The sequence below is a fragment of the Thamnophis elegans genome, chromosome 10, assembly GCF_009769535.1.
Source record: "Thamnophis elegans isolate rThaEle1 chromosome 10, rThaEle1.pri, whole genome shotgun sequence".
In the NCBI taxonomy this organism is placed as follows: Eukaryota; Metazoa; Chordata; class Lepidosauria; order Squamata; family Colubridae; genus Thamnophis; species Thamnophis elegans.
In genome coordinates this window covers 22,730,829-22,750,894 of record NC_045550.1, presented here as the reverse complement: position 1 = coordinate 22,750,894, position 20,066 = coordinate 22,730,829, and the positions used below count along the sequence as shown (strand labels likewise).

Below are 20,066 nucleotides of genomic sequence, written 5' to 3'. Positions count from 1 at the left end.
TAATTGGCAAACTTCTACTTCCCCTGCATTACTCTCCATTCTTACATGGAAATTTTTGTTCATAGAAAGTCTGACTTTAAACTTTCTAGAGAAGCTATAGATTGCTATTGTTATGCTTTTCTCTTCAAACTTATGGTGATTTGTAACTTAGAAATGCTCTGGTACTTTTTTGCTTTTCTGGTTCCAGATAGTCCTCCTTAACAATCATTCACTAAAGTACAGCTTGAAATAACAACTGCCTTAAAAAGGGTGTTTATGACTTGTAAAGCTCTTCCGACCATTGCAAAATGCTGAATCCCCGCTTCCCCCTTCCAGTCACATGACTGTGATCTGGGTGTGTGGCAACTTGTTTGCACCTACAATTGGTTGCCAAGCGCCCTGCAATCATGTGATGATTTGTAAACTTCTCTACTAGCTTCCCCAGAAAGTCACTGGGGAAGCTGGCAGGGAAGATTGAAAGCTGCTATCATTTACTGAGAGGACTCATATTCATCTCTGGGAGCTGGCTGAAAAACTCCCCGTCAAAAGATTTCAGCTCTGTGCAAGCTGAAATCTATTTCTCCATGCCTAGATAGCACCTGCAGAACTGTGAGAAAAAAAGGATTTCTAGCTCTGTAATTGCTGCCAAAATCCAAACAGACATGTGGCTGAAATTCTTCTCTCTCTGAAACTCTGTCCCTGTAGAGCTGCAGAAAGCATCATACCTGCAGAGCTGCAAACCGCTCTGTGTCTGTGGAGTTGCGGTGAGAAAAGGATTTTTAGCTCCATGTCTGCTTGGATTTTGGCTGCTGAAATCCAAACAGGCATAGGGCTGAAATCCTTCTCTCCCACAGTTCTGCAGACACAGAGCTTCAGGGAGCTCCATGCCTGCAGAGCTACTTGGAGTTTCATGTCTATGGAGCTGCAGAGAAAGATTTTTAGTTCTATCCCTGCTTGGATTTTAGCTGCCAGTAAAGATAAATGGGTTGCTTTGCACACAGTGGTGTGACACTAAACAAGCAGAGCAAGCTAAGGCCCCCCCAGGCCTCGTGGGGCAGGGAGCAGTCTAAGATGTCCTGGGCTATAGCAGCCTTGCATCCCACTGCAGCACAGCTCCAACTTGTGCTTGGTCTGTACTGGGACTCCCAGGGCCACATGCATCACCGAGGCACTGCTGCACTCCACTTTAAAAATTGTGCTATTGCTTAATGGCCACAACTGGAAGATCAAGGATTGAAATCATTGAGTGAAGCAGTCACATGACATCTTGCTTAATGATGGTTTCATTTAACAACCAAAATGCTGGTCCCAATTGTGGTTGTTAAGTGAGGACTACCTGTATGTTTTCTACAATAAATATATAGATGGTCTCTTCCTCACTGTATATTACTTCATGCATTATGCATGTTTTATGCAGTAGTGAATCAATGAGGAACTTTGTAACTGATGGTAACTTCTCCTTTTAATATTCAGGAAGATATGGACTATCTGCCACGTCCCAAGAATAATATGGACTGTCTGCCACACCAACTTTGGATTCTCCTGCTATTCTGGTTCTGCGAATATCTAGTTTTCTATCTAAATTAAATACTATTGGATTTTTTTATAGAAAGATAATAGGAATGCCACATAAGGCAAGAAACTATTTCTTGGCCTCAATTTGCCATCTGTAATAGGAAATAATGCTGCCTTATTTTAAAGAGCTATTGTCACAAACATCACCATAATAATTAACACAAATCTGAGAATATTGAGTGAGTGGCATGTGGTGGTGATGGAAGGAAGTTCCCAAATGTGATGTGCAAAAGATACCAAAATGGGAACAGCTCCTTAAAATGTTCCTTCCCTATGTGAAATTCAGTTGTCTATTGGAAATATTTCATCTCTGTTTAAAATAGCATTCAAGAATAAATATGAGTATGAATGAAATGATCCCACATTATAACTCGATCCATTCTTTTCAATCTGAAATATCACATAATTTCAAACAGAAGGCAATATCAAATGAAACTATCAGGTAGTACATGGCTGAGTTAAAGTAGTTAAGAATAAAAAGGTTTTGGGAGAAGGAGGATCCTGTCGCGATGTCACAACGTGCGGTCTCGATAATCCAAGACCGCCGTTGGCACTTTTGCCGCTGGACAGTCCATTGAGACCTAAACCGTCCCACAGAGATGGTGATCAGGAAGACAAAGCCTTGCTGGTCTCTTTAAGCCGGCGGTAAACAGGCAGCCCCCAGGCTGATGAAATCGGGATGCTCCGGAAGGAAGAAAGTGAAAAGAGAAAATGAGTCCATCTGGTGAGGTATTTTTTCTATTTTGCAAAAGACTGCACAAAGAAATTTTTCTTTAAAATCAAATTAGACCCTTAAGCAAAAGAACTGAGCGGTGAAATTAACCCTAATTGAATTGCTGTGGAAAGCTTTTTTTTTCCTTTGTAACTATTCTTTGTGGATTGAAGGTCTTGCAGCATTTCTCATTTCTCCTCTTAAAGTGAATGCCTTGATTTTTTTTCTTCTCTTTTTGTTGCTTTATTTTTTTACTTCTGGATTAAAGCCTTCCTTCTTACTTTAACAATTCTTCCTATTACTTGTTATTAAATTTCACTAAAAGAAATCTAAAGAACTTTGCTTCCTATAAGCCAGAGATAAATATTTGAAAGTGAAAAGTAGCACACTGCCACTCGGAGGTCAGAGGCTGGGGTTTTTGAAGCAATGTATCTATTTTCTTTCCTTCTTTGGCTTCACTGACTTTGTAGCTGAACATTTTGCAACTTGTTTACATAAACTGATAAAGAGCCAAGGGCAGGAATTGTTTTCACAGGTGCCTTTGAGAACTATTTTGGCAGGGGAAAGAAAGGGGGGGGGAACAGAACCCTTCTCCTTTGAAGAACATAAAAGAACTTGTGTTCAAATCAATCTAAAATTAAAAAAATAAAAGGGGCCTGGAAGGCTAGAGTGGCAGTGGCTATTAGTTTTTTTCTTTCTTTCTTGTTTTGTAAACATGGATCAATATTCAGGTGAGGAAACCTTAAAATTCCAAAATATCTTGGCTGGAATTCAAAATCTATTGGAAGGATATGGGAGAATTGAGAAGAAGTTGGAAAGACTAGTCTTCCTCATAGCAAAAGTTGGGATTGGAGCCCCCAAAATTAAATCTATATGAAGATATAGAAAATAAAGATAAGATAATAGATGAATTTATTAATGGAGCAAATGTGGGTGAAAGTGGAAAGAAGGGAATATGGAAAAGGGAATTTGACGAATTGGAGCTCTACCCCAGATTCCAGGACACAGAAGAAAAAAAATAGTAATGATGATGGACAAGAAGAGAAATTTTATCAGAAGCAAGATTGACAACCAAAGACAAACTAATTTTAGTAGCAGCTGGTGGGCAACGAGATTACCTGAGAGATCCTTCAAGCAATGAAGTGCGGAGAGAAGTCTATAAAAAGCTTATAAAGGAGATAAAAAGAAAACTGACACCACAATTGTCGAGATAAGACTGTTTCGTTACTGGAACGATACAGGGTGACACTGAAAGTTGATAATAAAAAAATAGTTGATTTTGGTGATTAATAAGTAGGAATTTTGTAACTCTTAGATTGTTTTAGATTGTTATCAAATGTTTATTCGCTAACAATTAATTAACTATAATAACAATAATGAAATGATAATGGATACAGCTTAATGAAATATACGTGTATTGGCAATCTAGTAAAAGAAATTTGGATACAAATTGCAAATTGTGACTTGTGAAATAGACCTATAAATTTTATTAACAATTTTTATTTAGATCTTGTTATAAAGTTTTAAGGTTTTTTTTGGGGGGGGGTGGGGTCTGACGAGAGGAGATGGGACATAAATAGTAAATGATTTTTAGCCAATTATAATAACAACAAGGAAATGTTAATGGACATTGTTTAACAATATATACATGCTATGGTATTGGCAAAAGTAACTTGGATATAAATTCTAAACAGTGAGTTGGGGTGGGGGAAGGTTTAGAAACTTTATTAATTGATTTTTACTTAAAAGATGTTATAAAGGTGTAACATTGGATGATTTTTTGAAATAGCTAATGAATGCCATTATGTGGTTGTGTCTTTAAGTATGACTGATTTGAGGTAAAAACATATTCAAATAATTGTAGTCAAATGAGAATTGCGGTACATTGATAGTTAGAAATACAAATATTTTTGATTTAAAGTGTACAATCTAATATGAACTATAAGTAATGACTGTGGAAGAAATGCACGAAAGTTATCTGTAACTAATTGACATGCTTTCTACAAGATGTAATGAAAGATGATTCTTTTTTGTGTTTTTGTTTAATTAAAATTTTAATTTTTTAAAAAAAAAAGAATAAAAAGGTTTTAAAGCTTTCATAAATTGACATATACATACTTACTTTGCAAAATGCACTTCCTGTCTAGTACAAAATAAATGGATGTATTTAGCAGCAACATATCTTAAATGTAAAGTCTCTGTGTTATCTAATATACCATACAATGTATCCAATGCTTACCAAGATATCAGTGTTCTCAAAATAATTTCTCCAATATGGCCTGATTTTCCTTTGTCCACCAATATCCCACACATTCAACTTGAAACCTTGGGCTTGCACACTTTTAATGTTAAAACCCTATAATAAATAAAGTTAAAACAAAAAAAAAACCATGAGTGGATACAGTACATGGCTACAGTTTCATTGGCTCACATCTTATATATCGCAACCCTGGAAAATGTAACAAGATAAAGCCTATATCGCTATTCAGATGAATTGACTGTAGGCAAGGTGAAGGATATAGTAGTAGCCTTGCCGAGTCGGGATCTATTTATGTCAGTTAAAAATATATATGTGGCAGCTTATAACGAGAAAGGAGGGGCACACAGGGAAGTCAAAGAATAAGGGGAAAACCAAATGCCTCTGTTCTGAAAGCCAAACCAAATTGGCAGGTTAATCAGAAGCAAAACTCTGTACATGACTTCATGTAAGAAAAGTAGAAGTACCAGCTAAATTTGTGAAAGACCCATTTCATCAATTAAAGCTCCAACTGAAAGGGTGTGCAACTAGAAAAACGAGAAGTGGTGCAGACTGGCCACAAGCTGCAGCACAATACAAGGGATGGGTTCTAAGCTTAGAATTTGCTTTGAGGCGTGGGAAGATTTCATCAGCAAATCCTTGCAATCCAGACCTAGAGTACAAATCTCCAGCACCACCTGCTGGCATTTCTGAGATGCTCATAATTGGATATTATTTGAGACTTCACTTGCACAAAAAAAGAAACAAAAAAATGCCTGAGTTATATTACAATCTACTCTTTTAATGAATATATTACATACAACATATATACTACAAGTAGTATTCAACTTCAACCATTCATTTAGTGTCCATTTGAAGTTATTGCAGCCCTGAAAGTTACTTTTCATGCTTACAGCAGTTGCAACATCCCCATGGTCCTGTGATCAAAATTTGGACCCTTCGCAAAAGGTTCATATTTACAATGGTTGCAGTGGCCTGGGGTCACCTTTTGCAACTTTCTGACAAGAAAAGTGAATGGGGAAACCAGATTCACTTAACAACCGTGTGATTGACTTAATAACTGCAGTAATTCACTTAACAACTGTGGCAAGAAAGGTAATAAAATGTGGCAAAACTCATTTTGCAAGACATTTTGGACTCAACTGTGGTTGTAAGTTGAAAAGTATTGTATACATAGTACCCAACAGCGCAACTAGATCAAAGGTTCTTAACACCATTGCTCAAAGGTCATTTTGTAGCCATTCTTTTTTTGTTGTTGTTTTGTTATTATGAATTGTGGTGAAAAAAAAGGTAGGACCTGCTGCAAAGACCCAAGGGAAGTTATAAACAGATGATGTTGTCAAGATCCCATTAAATTATGGGAACAAAGCAAAATAATTGCACGATTATATCATAAATCACACAATTGCATCTGTAAATAGCAAGCAATTATGGGACCATAGAGTTGAAAATAGCCGTTGAAGGCCATTCAGTCCAACCACCTGTTCACTGCAGGAATCCAAATTAAAGCATCTCCATATAGATGAATGTCTAGCTTCTGTTTGATTATATCTAATGAAGGGAAACCCAATGATCAATGGTGATCATTCTACTATTTACCAGCTCCTGGGCACATTATAACATCTACGTTTTTGATTTAACAAAATTAAAAAGGAAGCAAGTATACTTCAAATTCAAGAGCTACTCTAACCTTTATTTCCCACAATGATCCTAAACGCCAAATAGGTTTTTTAGACATTTTTAGAAATAAAGCTAGTGATTGCGTTTGTAATTCCAAACTATTTGGAAATTTATTATCTGCCCAGTAATTTTTATCAGAATAAGATAAGCTGGGCTTGATAAAGAATATCTTAAAGACTTGAAAAAATTTCAGGGTGTAACCGTATCAATCTACTTTTTGACAAACAGTTGTTTGATAAATTTTAATATCAGTTGGAACATTCTGTAAAAGGGTAACCCTAATGGCAGCAATTAGGATTTCTTTGATTACCCATGACATGCGCTAAAATGTTAAATGTGCCACTGACTTAAAAACTTGTGGGTGACATTTCATCTTTTGAACAAGCACTAATATGGGCTTTCTACCTTAAGAAAGGTTATTTAAAATATACAAACATTTCTGTCTCTAAATACGTTTGTGTACATATATGTTACCAGTATTACAATTTCAATGGATAAATTTGTGTATTCAACCCTGACACATTAATATTTTAAATTGTGAAGCAGTGAAAGTTAAAGGTAAGGGTATGTGGACATGCCATTATCACTATATTTCTATTTGTATCATAATAGAATGCTTCTTTCTTAGATTACATTCCACTGTTGTTTCATGACCTAACAAAAGAAAGAAATTTCAAATATTATTGGCTATTATCGATTTCAAAATCAGAAATAAAATAATGGCTGCTGTCATAATTTTGTAAAACAAATTGTGCAGCTTAAAGGGACTCATGACTACTTGTACCATTATACCACTGAAATCTGGAAATGGAGTTGTATGCACATCCAATGTAAATGTATTTTTAGAATTCTTTGCCAAACATCAAGATATAGTCTTATATTTAATCATGGAATATCTGTCACATCAGTAATACCATCTTTCGTTTACCTGGGTTGGAGTGATATGGGTGATATCTTCAGATGCCAGTTGTTTCAAAAGTGTGGTTTTGCCTGCATTATCCAATCCCAGGAGCAGGATCCTAACCTCCTGGTCTGGTGCACTCTTCAATTTACGCAGAATTGATAGTAAGCCCTGTCAGTCAAATAGAGAGGAAACTTGGTATTTCAATCATCACCACCAAGACCTATTTTTGGAAAGTACATATGCTATTCCCAATATATACTAAGCACTACACGTTAATAAATTATACAGTTCCCTAGCTACAGATTCATAATATATGATTCAAAAATCAGGGACAAAATATCCCCCGAATGGATAAGATTTAAAAAGAAGTAAAGGAATAAAATCTATTCATCCATACCCTATCTATTATTTTAAAATAAAACAGAGTATTAAGAAGGAACACCTGAAACAAATTTAATATTTATTCATTTCTTAAATAAAGGAGAACAAAAAGCAATTATATATAGAAAAATCATCTACATTTTCTTAATAAAAACAGTGCCATATATAACAATCAGCACAAGAAAGTGATTTTGTAAGAGCGTTAATATTTGACGAACAAAGGGACTGAGGTGAACAAAGAAAAAACAATTAACCTTTTGAAATGGGTGAAGGTATGAAGAAAGAGGTTATAAGAGGTTATTTGTATACAGAACTAGAAAACCTGTGACCTCTTAAATCAACCTTTCAGACATATTTCCTTATCATATGCCTCAACGCCCTCAACAACAGAATTTCTAATGTACTGCCTTCACTGGAAAAGATAGGATACATGCAGAGATGTATCTGCCTTGCAAATAGTCCTTGTTGAACTACCATATCTTTTGGAGTATAAGACACATCTCCCCCTCACAAAAAAAGAGGGTGAAAATCTGGGTGTGTCTTATACACTGAAATCAGCAATTTTGGCTTCCTGAAACCCCGCCTCCTTCACAAAATGGCTGTGCAGAGAGTTTGGGAGATCTGCAGTGTGCTCCTCGGGGGCTGGGGAGGGCAAAAACAAGCAAAAAATGGGTCTACACTCTACAAGCCTCCTAAAGGCTATGCATGCCCCTTTTTGGAAAAAAAGGGCCAATTTTTGCATAAAATGAGTTGTTTTTTGCTCATTTTTGCCCCCCCCCCAAGGAGCACTCTACAAGCTTACTAAAGGCTATGCATGCCCCTTTTTTGGGTGAAAAACGGACCATTTTCTGCTCATTTTTGCCCAACCCCCAACCCCCAGGAGCACTTTGCAGGCCTCTCAAACTCTCTGCATGCCCCATTTTCACAAAAAATGAGGTGTGAAGAAGGTTTGGGAGGTCTTGCAGAGTGCAAAAACTTTTTTTTTTAATTTACCTCTTCAAAATCTTGGGGCATCTTATACTCCAGTGTGTCTTATACTCCGAAAAATATGGCATATAGCACAGTCAAACTTCAGCACAGGAAAAAGTTCATGATATTTTGTATTATGGCATAAATGTTTATGAGCATTTTTATATTATAAAATATTTTATAAAATTTGACAAATTTCAATTCCACAAATCATGGGTCCTGGATAGTAGACACATTCTGTAAGTTAGTCCTTCTGAGGTACCCTAGTTCCAAAATTCAACCATTGTTGCCTTAGGATGTACTGTTTCTGCCAGTTGAAGGTTAGAAAAATGAGAATTTTAGTAGTGTGGTATGTGTGTGTGCACATAAACAGACAAGAGAGGAAAATAAGAGAAATGTATCAATATGTATAATTTATAAATCATGTGACATTGCTAGAAGTTGTATTTTTAAGTAGACTAAATATTTTGTTTTTGCTTGCAACTTGATCCTTTGAAATCAACTGATAACAACAGAAAAGAGCATACATTTCACACATTATAGAACCTTAAGACACTAAAAATGAAAATACAAAGAAATGTATTTTAAAATGACTTTTTTAATTTGATCTTTTTAATGTATGGATCTGATCTTTCGTTTGAAGCCAACATAAATTGTAATAGAATGTCAGGCAGCAATAAACCATATCACTCTCATTTTATTTCCTGCCAATCTGAAAGTTACCTATACCCATTGAATTTGAGAAAGAAGCTTTGTTGTACATGTATAGGTAGACCAATAAACCTATCCTTCAAAAATGCTGAATAAAGCATCTGCAAAACCAGGATTCTGGTCTCCCTTGCAATCAGACTAATAGCAAGCATAGAGTAAAATCTCTCTGCATCCCATGCTCTCAATGAGTAGAAAAACATTTATAGAATATCAGCTCCAAAGAGTGGCATTAATAGAACTGATGTCAGGAACAACAATGTTTTGGGTTGCCTGGTCCCTCAATCAGGATAGCAATCAATTGTTTTACCTACCCTTAAGGGAAAAAATCCAGAGAAGTTGTGGTTCCAGTCTTCCTGGCACAACACTTCCAACACAACACTGAACATTATAGAACAGTTACTAAACCTGATGACCAGGTAGAAGAGTGCAGGCCCACAGCAGACCTGTCTGGTTAATCAGAGCTGAATACAGCATTGATCCTGTCTGTATCATGTCAAACCACCTCTTCTGTGCATTTTACACTGTTTGCATGAAAGCCTAGTTTCAGTATATCATGGAAAAACTGCTTTCATGTCCATTTGAAAGCCATCTTCCAACTGCAGTGGGTTCACAATGACATATATGTTATCAACAAATGGCAAGTAAAGCATCTGTGTTCTGGGGCAAAGAAGCCATGTGGATGGTTTTAGGACACTCACAACTACTCTCTAACAGTCATTACCTCTCTGAAATTTCACTATATTTCTCACTTCTCCTTTTACAATTTCTCATCTTACTTCCCTTCTAAGAAGGTGTCTACATGTTCTGTGCCTTTTGAGGGCTCTATTGCAAGCATTTGATGAAGTGAACAATGAAAGCATATGTTGAAAAAAATGTGCTAAGCTGTCGAGAATTGCTTTTGCTGCATTCTAAAAAATTCTCTAAAAATACTGTGGAATAGTATTAATGGAATTCAAATTAAAGGAGTAATATCTTTGAAGGCAATCTAATAGTTTTACTAATAGCTACTCTATTTGGAAATAAGTATTATTAAATGTTTACATAGCTGCATCCAAAATAATAAAAATGTTTTTTTTCTAAATACTAACATAATACATAACAGCACTTTCCATCTCTCTACAGGACTCTGGGGCTTTTCATTCTTATCCTTCTTATCTGTCGATTGGTTTCCTAGCTAGCATCAGAGCCAGAACATTAACTGATCCTGCTATTCTTATCCTAAGACTGTGACATCATAATGGAAGGAACTACTAACCACTCTTCTAAGTGGTAAACCTTTTCACTACAATTTCTTAGTGAAACTTCTTCCAGACTTTCCAAAAGCTGTCTCTTCTGCGTAGAGTTGTGTAGAAAAGGGTTAGCAATAAGATCTAGATGAGCTGAGGTGTGTCTGATTCTGGATTGATTTTTATTTCATTCCCTTCTGCCATTTTAATTCTGCTGCTTGATTTGATTCCGACTTCTTCAGTATGGGCTGAAGTTTGCTTTGGACTATTATTACACTTTAGCCTTATTGCTTAGCTAAGGCACTATTTAAATTTTAGGAACTTTAAATATATAAGAAGTTCCATTCTCTAACATTTCAAAATCTATTTCAGTCTTTTTTACAGCAGGAATGCAGAGGCAGACAAGTAGAAACAAGAAGCTTGAAAACATAGATAGAGGTATATGACTCATAAAGGCTTGAATTGTTAGAAATCAATATTCTCAGAAATGCAAGGAAATAGTTCAGTTCCAACTATCCATTGCAGACAACCTTTTTCTATATTAAAGTATATGATTTATTAAAAGTATGTTCCTCCTATACATGCAATGACTAATCTGTCAAGAGGACAATTCTGCAGATCCATGAATGCAAATTAATAATTGATGTTTATATACATTCAGCTTGGGAATGCAAATTAATAATTCAAGTTTATATACATTCAGCTTGGGAAAGTAACTAATGGGGGGGGGGGAATCAAAATAAAAGTATATACTGTATATGTTTTCTCCAGCAGTCATCACTGCTCAAAAATTTTATTTAGGTTTAGCTTTTAATTATACTCTTTTTCACTTATGGCAATTCTGTGCATTTATTTGATCCCATAAGCACCTCAAAATGGTATTCAAGGGAAACTCTCTTTGTTCTCATGAAACAATTCTGTGATGTAGATTGTACTGACAAAGCGACTGTTCAAAGTGACTTAGTAAGTTTCCACAATAAGGTTGGATACTAAACAAAATCCTACATAAATATTAATTTAGGTCACAATTTTAGCACAAATAAAGCTCTAATATAATTTGGTCCCATTTAAGTAAATATTAAATGAAAGTGCTAAAAACATGTCAGTTGCTAGATCTACAGAAAAAAATTAAAGATTGATTTCTATTTAAACCACCTATTTAAATCTAAACACCTATTTAGATTTTGCAGTCCTCCTAAAGAGCACACTGTCCTTAAAATTTATTTCATAGCAGTTATTTTATCTTGACTGGATAATTTTTATTTTTACTTTGCAAGAACTGAAGTGGTGTACTAGTTGCAGATGTTGGGTTAAAAGTGAAAAAAACCTAGATTCTAGACATTCCTTAAAGGTAGAAGCCAGCTGTATGATCATGGGCTTCACTTGTCCTCTCAGACCAAATTAGCATCAGCCTCTGTTTGATAAATTCCATGCATTGATGACTCTGTTGATAAAAACTAGGCAAACAAATGGTACTTTTTAAAAATCTGTTTCACTTTATACAGATATATATAAATATTTAGTGTCACAACCCCTGGTATGCCCCAATTATGGGAGGAAGCCAACTGCTTCCATATCTGTCAATCGGCTCGTCACAAGAGTCCATCACGACAGAAACCCAATATTTTTACTGTTGCCTTTTGTATTATTTATCAGCAAAAATACAACACACACACACACACACACACACAAACATATATATATATATATATATATATATATATATATATATATATATATATATATATATATATATATATATATATATATAAAGTCACAACCCCTGGTATGCCCAAATATGGGAGGAAGGTCACACTTCCACTCTCTATAAATAAACCTTATTTATTTATCAGCATAAATATAATAAATTATATATATATATATATATATATATATATATATATATATATATATATATATATATATATATATATATATAATTTGTACAGATAGGTATCAGGGATATTTTTGGTAAGTGGGAGATTTTTTTGTAGGGCATTACTAACACCATTTTGTTATTTTTGAAGATGGTATAACAAAAAACTACCTAATGGGAAAAATCAGTAGGAATTATCCCATTTCATAGCATATTTATGTTTGAGGAATACTTTTAAAGAAATATTTATTTTCAAATTATAATCCCTGTCAACTAATACAGAAACAGAATCTGAGAAGACTGCAAGAGGAAAAAGTAAAAAATATAGAATGAATTATTTTAGGTCAAATATAGCCTTTCTAGCACAATGATCTGTTTCCTTTCTAGCTGGCCTACTCAAATGCCCTATTTGATAGGCCAAAGCAGGAAATGATAGCAATAGTCCTCTCCAGCAGCTTTCCAGTAATCAATATTCAGGGGGACCCATATAGCTGATATTATTTAGAGCCATTAGAAGATTTAACAACCATTAATATGACTAATCTTCTTTTATAGTTGACAAGCACCTCATCCTGTGATAACTGATAGCTTAAAATTATGTGCTATGTGAAAAATTGCATTTTCTCTCACCTGCTTCAATTATCCCCGAAGTTACCCTTTTCCTGTACTTATTCCAACTGTACAAAATCCTCTTTTTAAATAATTAGAGCCAGAATTGTACAGAACTCTAAATGTGGTCACATCACACATTTTTCTAAAGTATATTATTGGTAGTTTAATTTTCAGTAATCTCTCACACTGAATTCAATTTTTGTTATTTGACATACATTTAATGGGTTCTCCAAATTGCAGATAATTTGGTGATACCACTTAAAATATGGCACATTTTTCAAAAATATCTTAATATTTATTTTTTTAATTTAATTTGAATATTAATACAATTCGCCTTAGATTTTCAGAGTCCTTTTCTGAAAATGGACTTTCTGAAAAGAAACAAATGATAACTATTCAAGAAGATACAGTATAAAGAATACATTCAGTTTCTCTGCAAACTTAAGCATATTTTAAGTGCCTTATTCTTATCCATTTCCCAAAAATAGATTTAGTCTCAGATTCTTTTTCGGTTTGCTTCAAGGTTTCTTTGCAAAATAATTAAATTTCTGCAAAAAAGGCCCCCAGTTTAAGCTTATAAAACAGACTTCCTCAGTCTGGTGTCCTCCACATTTGAGATGACAAATTGCAAAAAGTACAAATAAGTCAGAATTATTGTCCCACTACCTGGGGAAATTATCATCTGGAAATTAGCTCCTGGCACACAATATCCTTTTAGTGACCTTGTTTCAATTTCAGTTGATGATTAATGTAAAATAAAAGGGAAATATTTATTTTCTCTTCACACAGATGTTCAGCTCAGCTTCATATGTACTTACTTATCTTAACACAGGGTCACCTGATGCTTCCACAATTTCAATTTTAAAGATCTAAACCAGAGTATCTACTTCTAAACAGATTCTTTTTTAGTATGAAATGAATACCATGCTGAATATTAAGTACAAATAATAAATATTAGAAGCTCATAGACATGCTTTAAATGAAGATGGTCCAAAGTTTAATTCCTTGGTATCTTCAAGCAGAGCTGGAAGAACTCCTGGCTGAAATACTGGAGAAACATGCAAGTTGAATCTGTAGAAATCAAGCTGAGGGAAATAAAATGCATGAAGTATATACCAATTACGTTAAGGCTGGAATGTATAATATCATTAATTTCCACATAGCAGTAAAGATGAAGAAAGTAAGGATGGCAGAGATTGCTACAGGTTGTAGGGGACTCTGAAGTTTTGGGTATTTTCTACCAAGATCATATTCTTTAAAGGAAAATCCAAAAAACCCTCAAACTGTTCTACAAAAAGCTCTAGATATATCAATATTTCATCAGGATTCACTGAAATAAAATCTTAAAGCAAAAAGGAGAAATTTGTATTCTTCAATTATAAGAAAGATTTTTATTACGGAGCTTTGACTACTGGCAAGTCAAGTTGTTCTTGCTCAGCTAGTTCTCCCATTTCACTCCAAGAAAATATTGTAGAGATTTTTTTTCTGTTAAATCATGCCTGGATAAGTTTCTGCAGTTTTCTTGGCAAGGTTTTTTAGAAGTGGTTTTGTTGCTGACTTCTTCCTAAGGCTGAGAGAAATGGACTGTCCCAAGTCCCCTAGCTGGCTTTGTGCCCAAAGCGGGATTACAATGTACTTTTCTGGTTTCTAATCCGATACCATGCTTAGATAAACCTTATTAACACTAAATGGAATGTACAGAATATACATATAAGAATTAAGGAAGCTGCTGTTTCAATACTTATTATGTTCTATCTTAATGTCCCTAACAACTATAAATGGCAATGGAAGAGAGACAGAAGCTTTATTTTGGAGGGATATTAAAGGACAATTTCTCATTCATCCTAAATTACAAAAAACGGATACTTTGAGTTTATGGAATCCAATTTATTTTTTTTACCAGATGTCCAAGATCCATAAACCTCTTTGTTTTCTATGGCATACATTTATGCCCATAGGATTGTTTTTAGTAGCAAATCTGAGTGGAGTTTGATCTTTTTACTCTAATATTCTCTCCCAAATGCCTCTTCTTTATTTCGGCAGCATAATCAGAAATTGTTGCCAAACTAATATAGCTCACCAAAGGCATACTATTAAATACCACCCAGAGTTCTGAGAGTCAGGCAATAATAATTAATAATAATGGATATTATTAAATATTATTCTGTCTTCCATTCACAAGCAAAAGAACAGCAGTTACCCTTTAAGTATCCTCAATCCCCTTTCACATTTGCTCCCTCACTTTTTCCTCTACCTGCCCCTCAATTCTGTTCAGAATGTGACAGTAGGATTACATAAGGTGTAGAATCCCTCTGCCTATCATTAATTTAGTGTGATAAAAGGAAACCTCTTATATTTATTGGGAATTTTATTGGGAATTTATATGCCGCCCTTTTCCCTGAGGGGACTCAGGGCGGCTTACAACAATGAAGGGAAGGGAGTGCAAGACAAGACTTAAAAAGAAAAGAATCGTGATTAAAAGAAAATTAACCATAAAAACACAACATTCACTCAACATTCGGGCGGGGTGAGAGTAATCCTATCCCCAGGCCTGACGGGATAGCCAGTTCTTAAGGGCTGTGCGGAAGGCCTGGACTGTGGTGAGGGTACGGATCTCCACGGGGAGGTTGTTCCATAATGTCGGAGCTGCAACTGAGAAGGCTCTCCTCCGCGTAGTCGCCAGTCGGCACTGACTGGCGGATGGAATTCGGAGGAGGCCTACTCTGTGCGATCTGATGGGACGCAGGGAGGTAATTGGCAGGAGGCGGTCTCTCAAATAGTCAGATCCACTACCATGGAGCGCTTTATAGGTGGTAAGTAAGACCTTGAAGTGCACCCGACGATCAACAGGTAGCCAGCGCAGCTCACGGAGGATTGGTGTTATATGGGCGAACCGTGGTGCGCCCATGATCACTCGCGCGGCCGCGTTCTGGACTAGCTGAAGTCGCCGGATGCTCTTCAAGGGCAGCCCCATGTAGAGCACATTGCAGTATTCCAGCCTAGAGATCACAAGGGCTCGAGTGACTGTTGTGAGAGCCTCCCGGTTCAGGTAGGGCCGCAACTGGCGCACCAGGCGAACCTGGGCAAATGCCCCCCTGGTCACAGCCGACAAGTGGTGGTCAAAACTCAGCTGTGGATCCAGGAGGACTCCCAAGTTGCGGACCCTATCTGAGGGGAATAAATTTTGCCCCCCCAGCCTGATTGATGGAACGTTAGCCAAATCTTTGGGAGGAAAACACAACAGCCATTCGGTCTTTTCCGGGTTGAGTACCAGTTTGTTAGCTCTCATCCAGTCTTTAACAGCCTCAAGGCCCCGGTTCATCACGTCCACCGCTTCATTGAGTTGGCACGGGGCGGACAGATACAACTGCGTATCGTCCGCATATTGATGGTACTTAATCCCGTGCCTCCGAATGATCTCGCCCAGCGGTTTCATGTATATGTTAAATAGCAGGGGGGACAGAACCGAGCCCTGCGGCACCCCATAGGTTAGGGGCCTCGGGGACGATCTCTCCCTCCCCACCAACACCGACTGCGACCTGTCCGAGAGGTAGGAGGAGAACCACTGTAAGACAGTGCCGCCCACCCCCACCTCCCGCAGTCGTCGCAGAAGGATACCATGGTCGATGGTATCAAAAGCCGCTGAGAGGTCGAGGAGAACCAGGATGGACGCGTAGCCTCCATCTCTGGCTCTCCAGAGATCATCGGTCAATGCGACCAAAGCGGTTTCAGTGCTGTAACCGGGCCTGAAGCCAGACTGGAAGGGGTCAAGGTAGTTAGCTTCCTCCAAGGTACGCTGAAGCTGTAAGGCCACCACCTTCTCAACAACCTTCCCCAGAAAGGGGAGGTTGGAGACTGGACGATAGTTGTTAAGAACTGCTGGATCCAAGGACGGTTTCTTCAGGAGGGGCCTCACCACCGCCGCCTTAAGCGCGGTGGGGAGGTGTCCCTCCCGGAGAGAGGCGGTAACAACCGCCTGGATCCAGCCTCGTGTCACCTCTCTGCTGTTGGCAATCAGCCAAGAGGGACACGGGTCCAGTATGCAGGTGGAGGAACTCACAGCTCGCATAGCCTTGTCCACATCCCCAGAGGCAACATCCTGAAACTCAACCCAGAGATGGTCTACCAAGTTATTCCCCTGTGTCCCGGCTGGATCTGCGGGGGTGGAGTCCAGTTCCGATCGAAACCGAGCAATTTTGTCCGCCAAGAACTGACTATATTCCTCAGCCTTACCCTGCAGGGGGTTCCCCGTCTCCCTCCTATTTAGGAGGGAGCGGGTTATCCTGAACAGGGCGGCTGGGCGAGACTCGGCGGACGCTACCAAGGAGGCAATGTGTGATCTTTTGGCGGTTCTCAATGCCCAAATATACTCCTTGGTGCAGGCTGTCAACAGTGCTCGGTTCGATACGGACCTGTCGGACCTCCACCGGTGCTCTAGGCGTCTCCTCCGGCGCTTTATCTCGCGGAGCTCCTCGGTGAACCAATATATGATACCTGAAGGGCTTTTAAATATTTATGTTCTGGGTGGAATCTAGCTGGACAACTTCAAAATTGACCATTTATGGCATATAATCAAAAAAAAAAATCTCTGGCTATTAGATTCAGAAAAAATCCCCTTTTTCTAACATTAAAAAAAACTCTAGAAAGATGCACTTTTGCACCTTAAGGGGAAAAAAATGACAGGACTCCACCTGAGCCATTTCCACTTCTAAAATGGGTCAGTTCGTCCCCATGAGACTCCAGGTTACAAAGGGTAAGCTCCTCAGCAGTCACATGTCTCTACAAGATTAAGAAACTGTCTTTTGAATGGCACCAGTTCAATGCCAAAGATAGAAACGGTCGCCATAAGACCCGGGGCTTCGCAGTAACTCACATAAATGAATAGTGAATCCTGATTTTAGACTCCCTTAACAGTTCCAAAGAGCACAGTACAGTAGATAAGCAGATGAGATGCACACCCGCTAAAATGAGCGAAAAGCCCTAACACTTTTATCATTCAACCTCCTCTTCCTGGTAGTCGTTTTGAACAGTTTCTCCAATCAGAAACACAGGGGACCATTCACACTCCTCACCACCACCCCGCCCCCCTTTTATTTTATTCAGGCCCATTCAACCACTTCCACCGCTTTGGACCGGGCTCCCCTCCGTACCAAGCACTCCGTTCCCGAGGAACGGCTCTCTTCCACAACCACCGGCACCAGGAATTTGAGTGGGGGGGGCAACCATAATTCGCCCTCCACGGCCTCCTCCGTCCCCGGCTCTCTCCCCCTTCCAATCTCACACTCACCATCCTCTACGCGGCTCTCGGTTACCATGGGCAACTGCGGCAGGCGCGTGCGCACTGCATCCCTCTTACGTAGAACGTCCGTCCCGGGTGCTCTCTGAGCGGTCCAAAACGAAGGAGGGACTTGACTCCAGAAACACCGCCCAGTCGCTTCTTTAAAAAAGAAAAAAGAGCGAGAGCACGTTCCGTTCAGCGCATGCGCATTAAACGAGGGACCAGCACATTCTTTCTTGGGTGAAGAGTCTCTGGATTGGTTGCGATGGGCCACGCGTCCCAACTATTAGGGGGCGGGGAGATTGGTGGGGGTGGGGGTTAGTTATTACCCATGTGCTTTCAAGGGAAAGGCGTGTGTCTTGCCGAGTGGTGCTTGACGAGTTACAGGTAGGAGTTTGAACTGGAAAGACTATGCGGAATAAGTGCTGCCTTTCAACCCGACAAGGGAGGAGGGGGTGCAGGGGATGAGAAGGGACACAAAAGGCTCGCTTCTGACGTTAGTGGAAAAGTGGCCCTAGGGTTTTCTGATAGGAATGAAAGAATGGGCGTGGGATGGTGGCAATATCAAGGGGGAATCCAGAGTCCTACCCAGCAGAGAAATATGGTAGCCACTCAAACTTTCATAAGTTTGACTTATGACTTACAGGTTCACTTTCATAAACTTTCTGCTTTAAGTACATTAATTGGCAGATCTGCAGATGCCAAAACGATTAACGCCCATCTCCCGAAACTCGGTGTTGTATTGGACTGCAATAATCCATAACTTGAGGACATAAATTTAGGGAATTACTGTCAATCACTTAGGTTCAGCGAATATAAAAACTGGAGGGGGAGAGTGAAGTATAGCTGATTTAGGGCTCTAAAGGTAGATTGTTATAGAAGGAGCCATTTCGAATAGGAAAGATGTAAAATCAAGCCAGGTCTTGAGTGGTAAATGATTCATGCCGGTATTGCTTTGAAGATAAATCTCAAAGTACTGTAATGCGAAGGTTTTAAGCACACAAGAAATGGCCTGCCTGCCATATATTTCAGCAGATCAACCAAGCTGTCCTGTGTTTTTTTTATATATATATTCTCTGAATACAAGAGGTTTATACTGCTGTAGCTAATAAATATGTAGTATGCAGCGGTACATATTAATGTTAAAAGAAATATAGCTTTACTTATAGCCTGCATTTGTTCCACAAAAATAGCAAACATCAGGACCCCAAATCCCTTTTCATCTAAAGGAGAATATTTGTAGTCGAGGGTTGAAATGATGGGTCCTTGGTGCTCTCTAAATTGGGTTGTTTTCTTGCAGAGGTTTCTGCTAGCACTTGTGATGTTATCTAGTTTGGGTAATGAAACCTGTGCAAGAAAAAAACCAAGCTCAGAAAGCATCAAGGACTTCTTTCTCATCTGATTTTTACCAGATTTCTTTAAACTTCAGCACATTATACTGTGTTACATGTCCTCAGATTATGCCCTGATGTGAAGAGTAGTAAATGACTTTTTTTCTCATCTACTAAAATTTAGTTTCAATGAACTATCCCTCACAAATGCTTTAAGTGGTGTAATGGAGGCTGATCAAACTGATATGCTGGCACAGAATGTCTGATCTTTCAAGAAATTAAATATTTTGCAGCCCAGCAATAATGAAAATAATGAAAATTGTCCAATTGGGCTAAGGATGTAGAACTTTGCCTATAGAAATATTAGAAAATTGAAAACAAGAAACCTGAAAAAGCAGAGAAAGAGGCAACATAGGTTTTTTTTAATGGGGTCATAAAAAGAAGGGGCAGTGGGCAAATAAGTATAGAATCAAGAGGATCTAATCAGGGTGTTTGTTCTAAACCCTTTGCAGTGAAATATATAAGGAAGGACAGACAAAAATTGCAGGTTGGGTGAGATAAAGAACCTAACTTTT

The 20,066-nt window shown here is 38.1% G+C and overlaps 2 protein-coding genes across 2 annotated transcripts in view; one reads left to right on the top strand and one right to left on the bottom strand.

Moving 5' to 3' along the window:
• The window catches only part of ARL3 (ADP ribosylation factor like GTPase 3), a 31,621-nt gene extending 13,295 nt beyond the window's left edge, over positions 1–18,326 (bottom strand). Inside the window, exons 1-3 of the mRNA XM_032226013.1 lie at positions 18,170–18,326; positions 7,132–7,275; positions 4,506–4,622 (exon numbers count right to left, since the gene is read on the bottom strand). Coding sequence (XP_032081904.1) covers positions 4,506–4,622; positions 7,132–7,275; positions 18,170–18,172 — 264 coding nt within the window. The 5' untranslated portion in view covers positions 18,173–18,326. The remainder of the gene's footprint in view (positions 1–4,505; positions 4,623–7,131; positions 7,276–18,169) is intronic.
• Positions 18,327–18,477: 151 nt separating this feature from the next.
• The window catches only part of SFXN2 (sideroflexin 2), a 36,177-nt gene continuing 34,588 nt past the window's right edge, over positions 18,478–20,066 (top strand). Inside the window, exon 1 of the mRNA XM_032224825.1 lies at positions 18,478–18,547. The gene's annotated coding sequence lies outside the window, so the exon portion shown is untranslated. The remainder of the gene's footprint in view (positions 18,548–20,066) is intronic.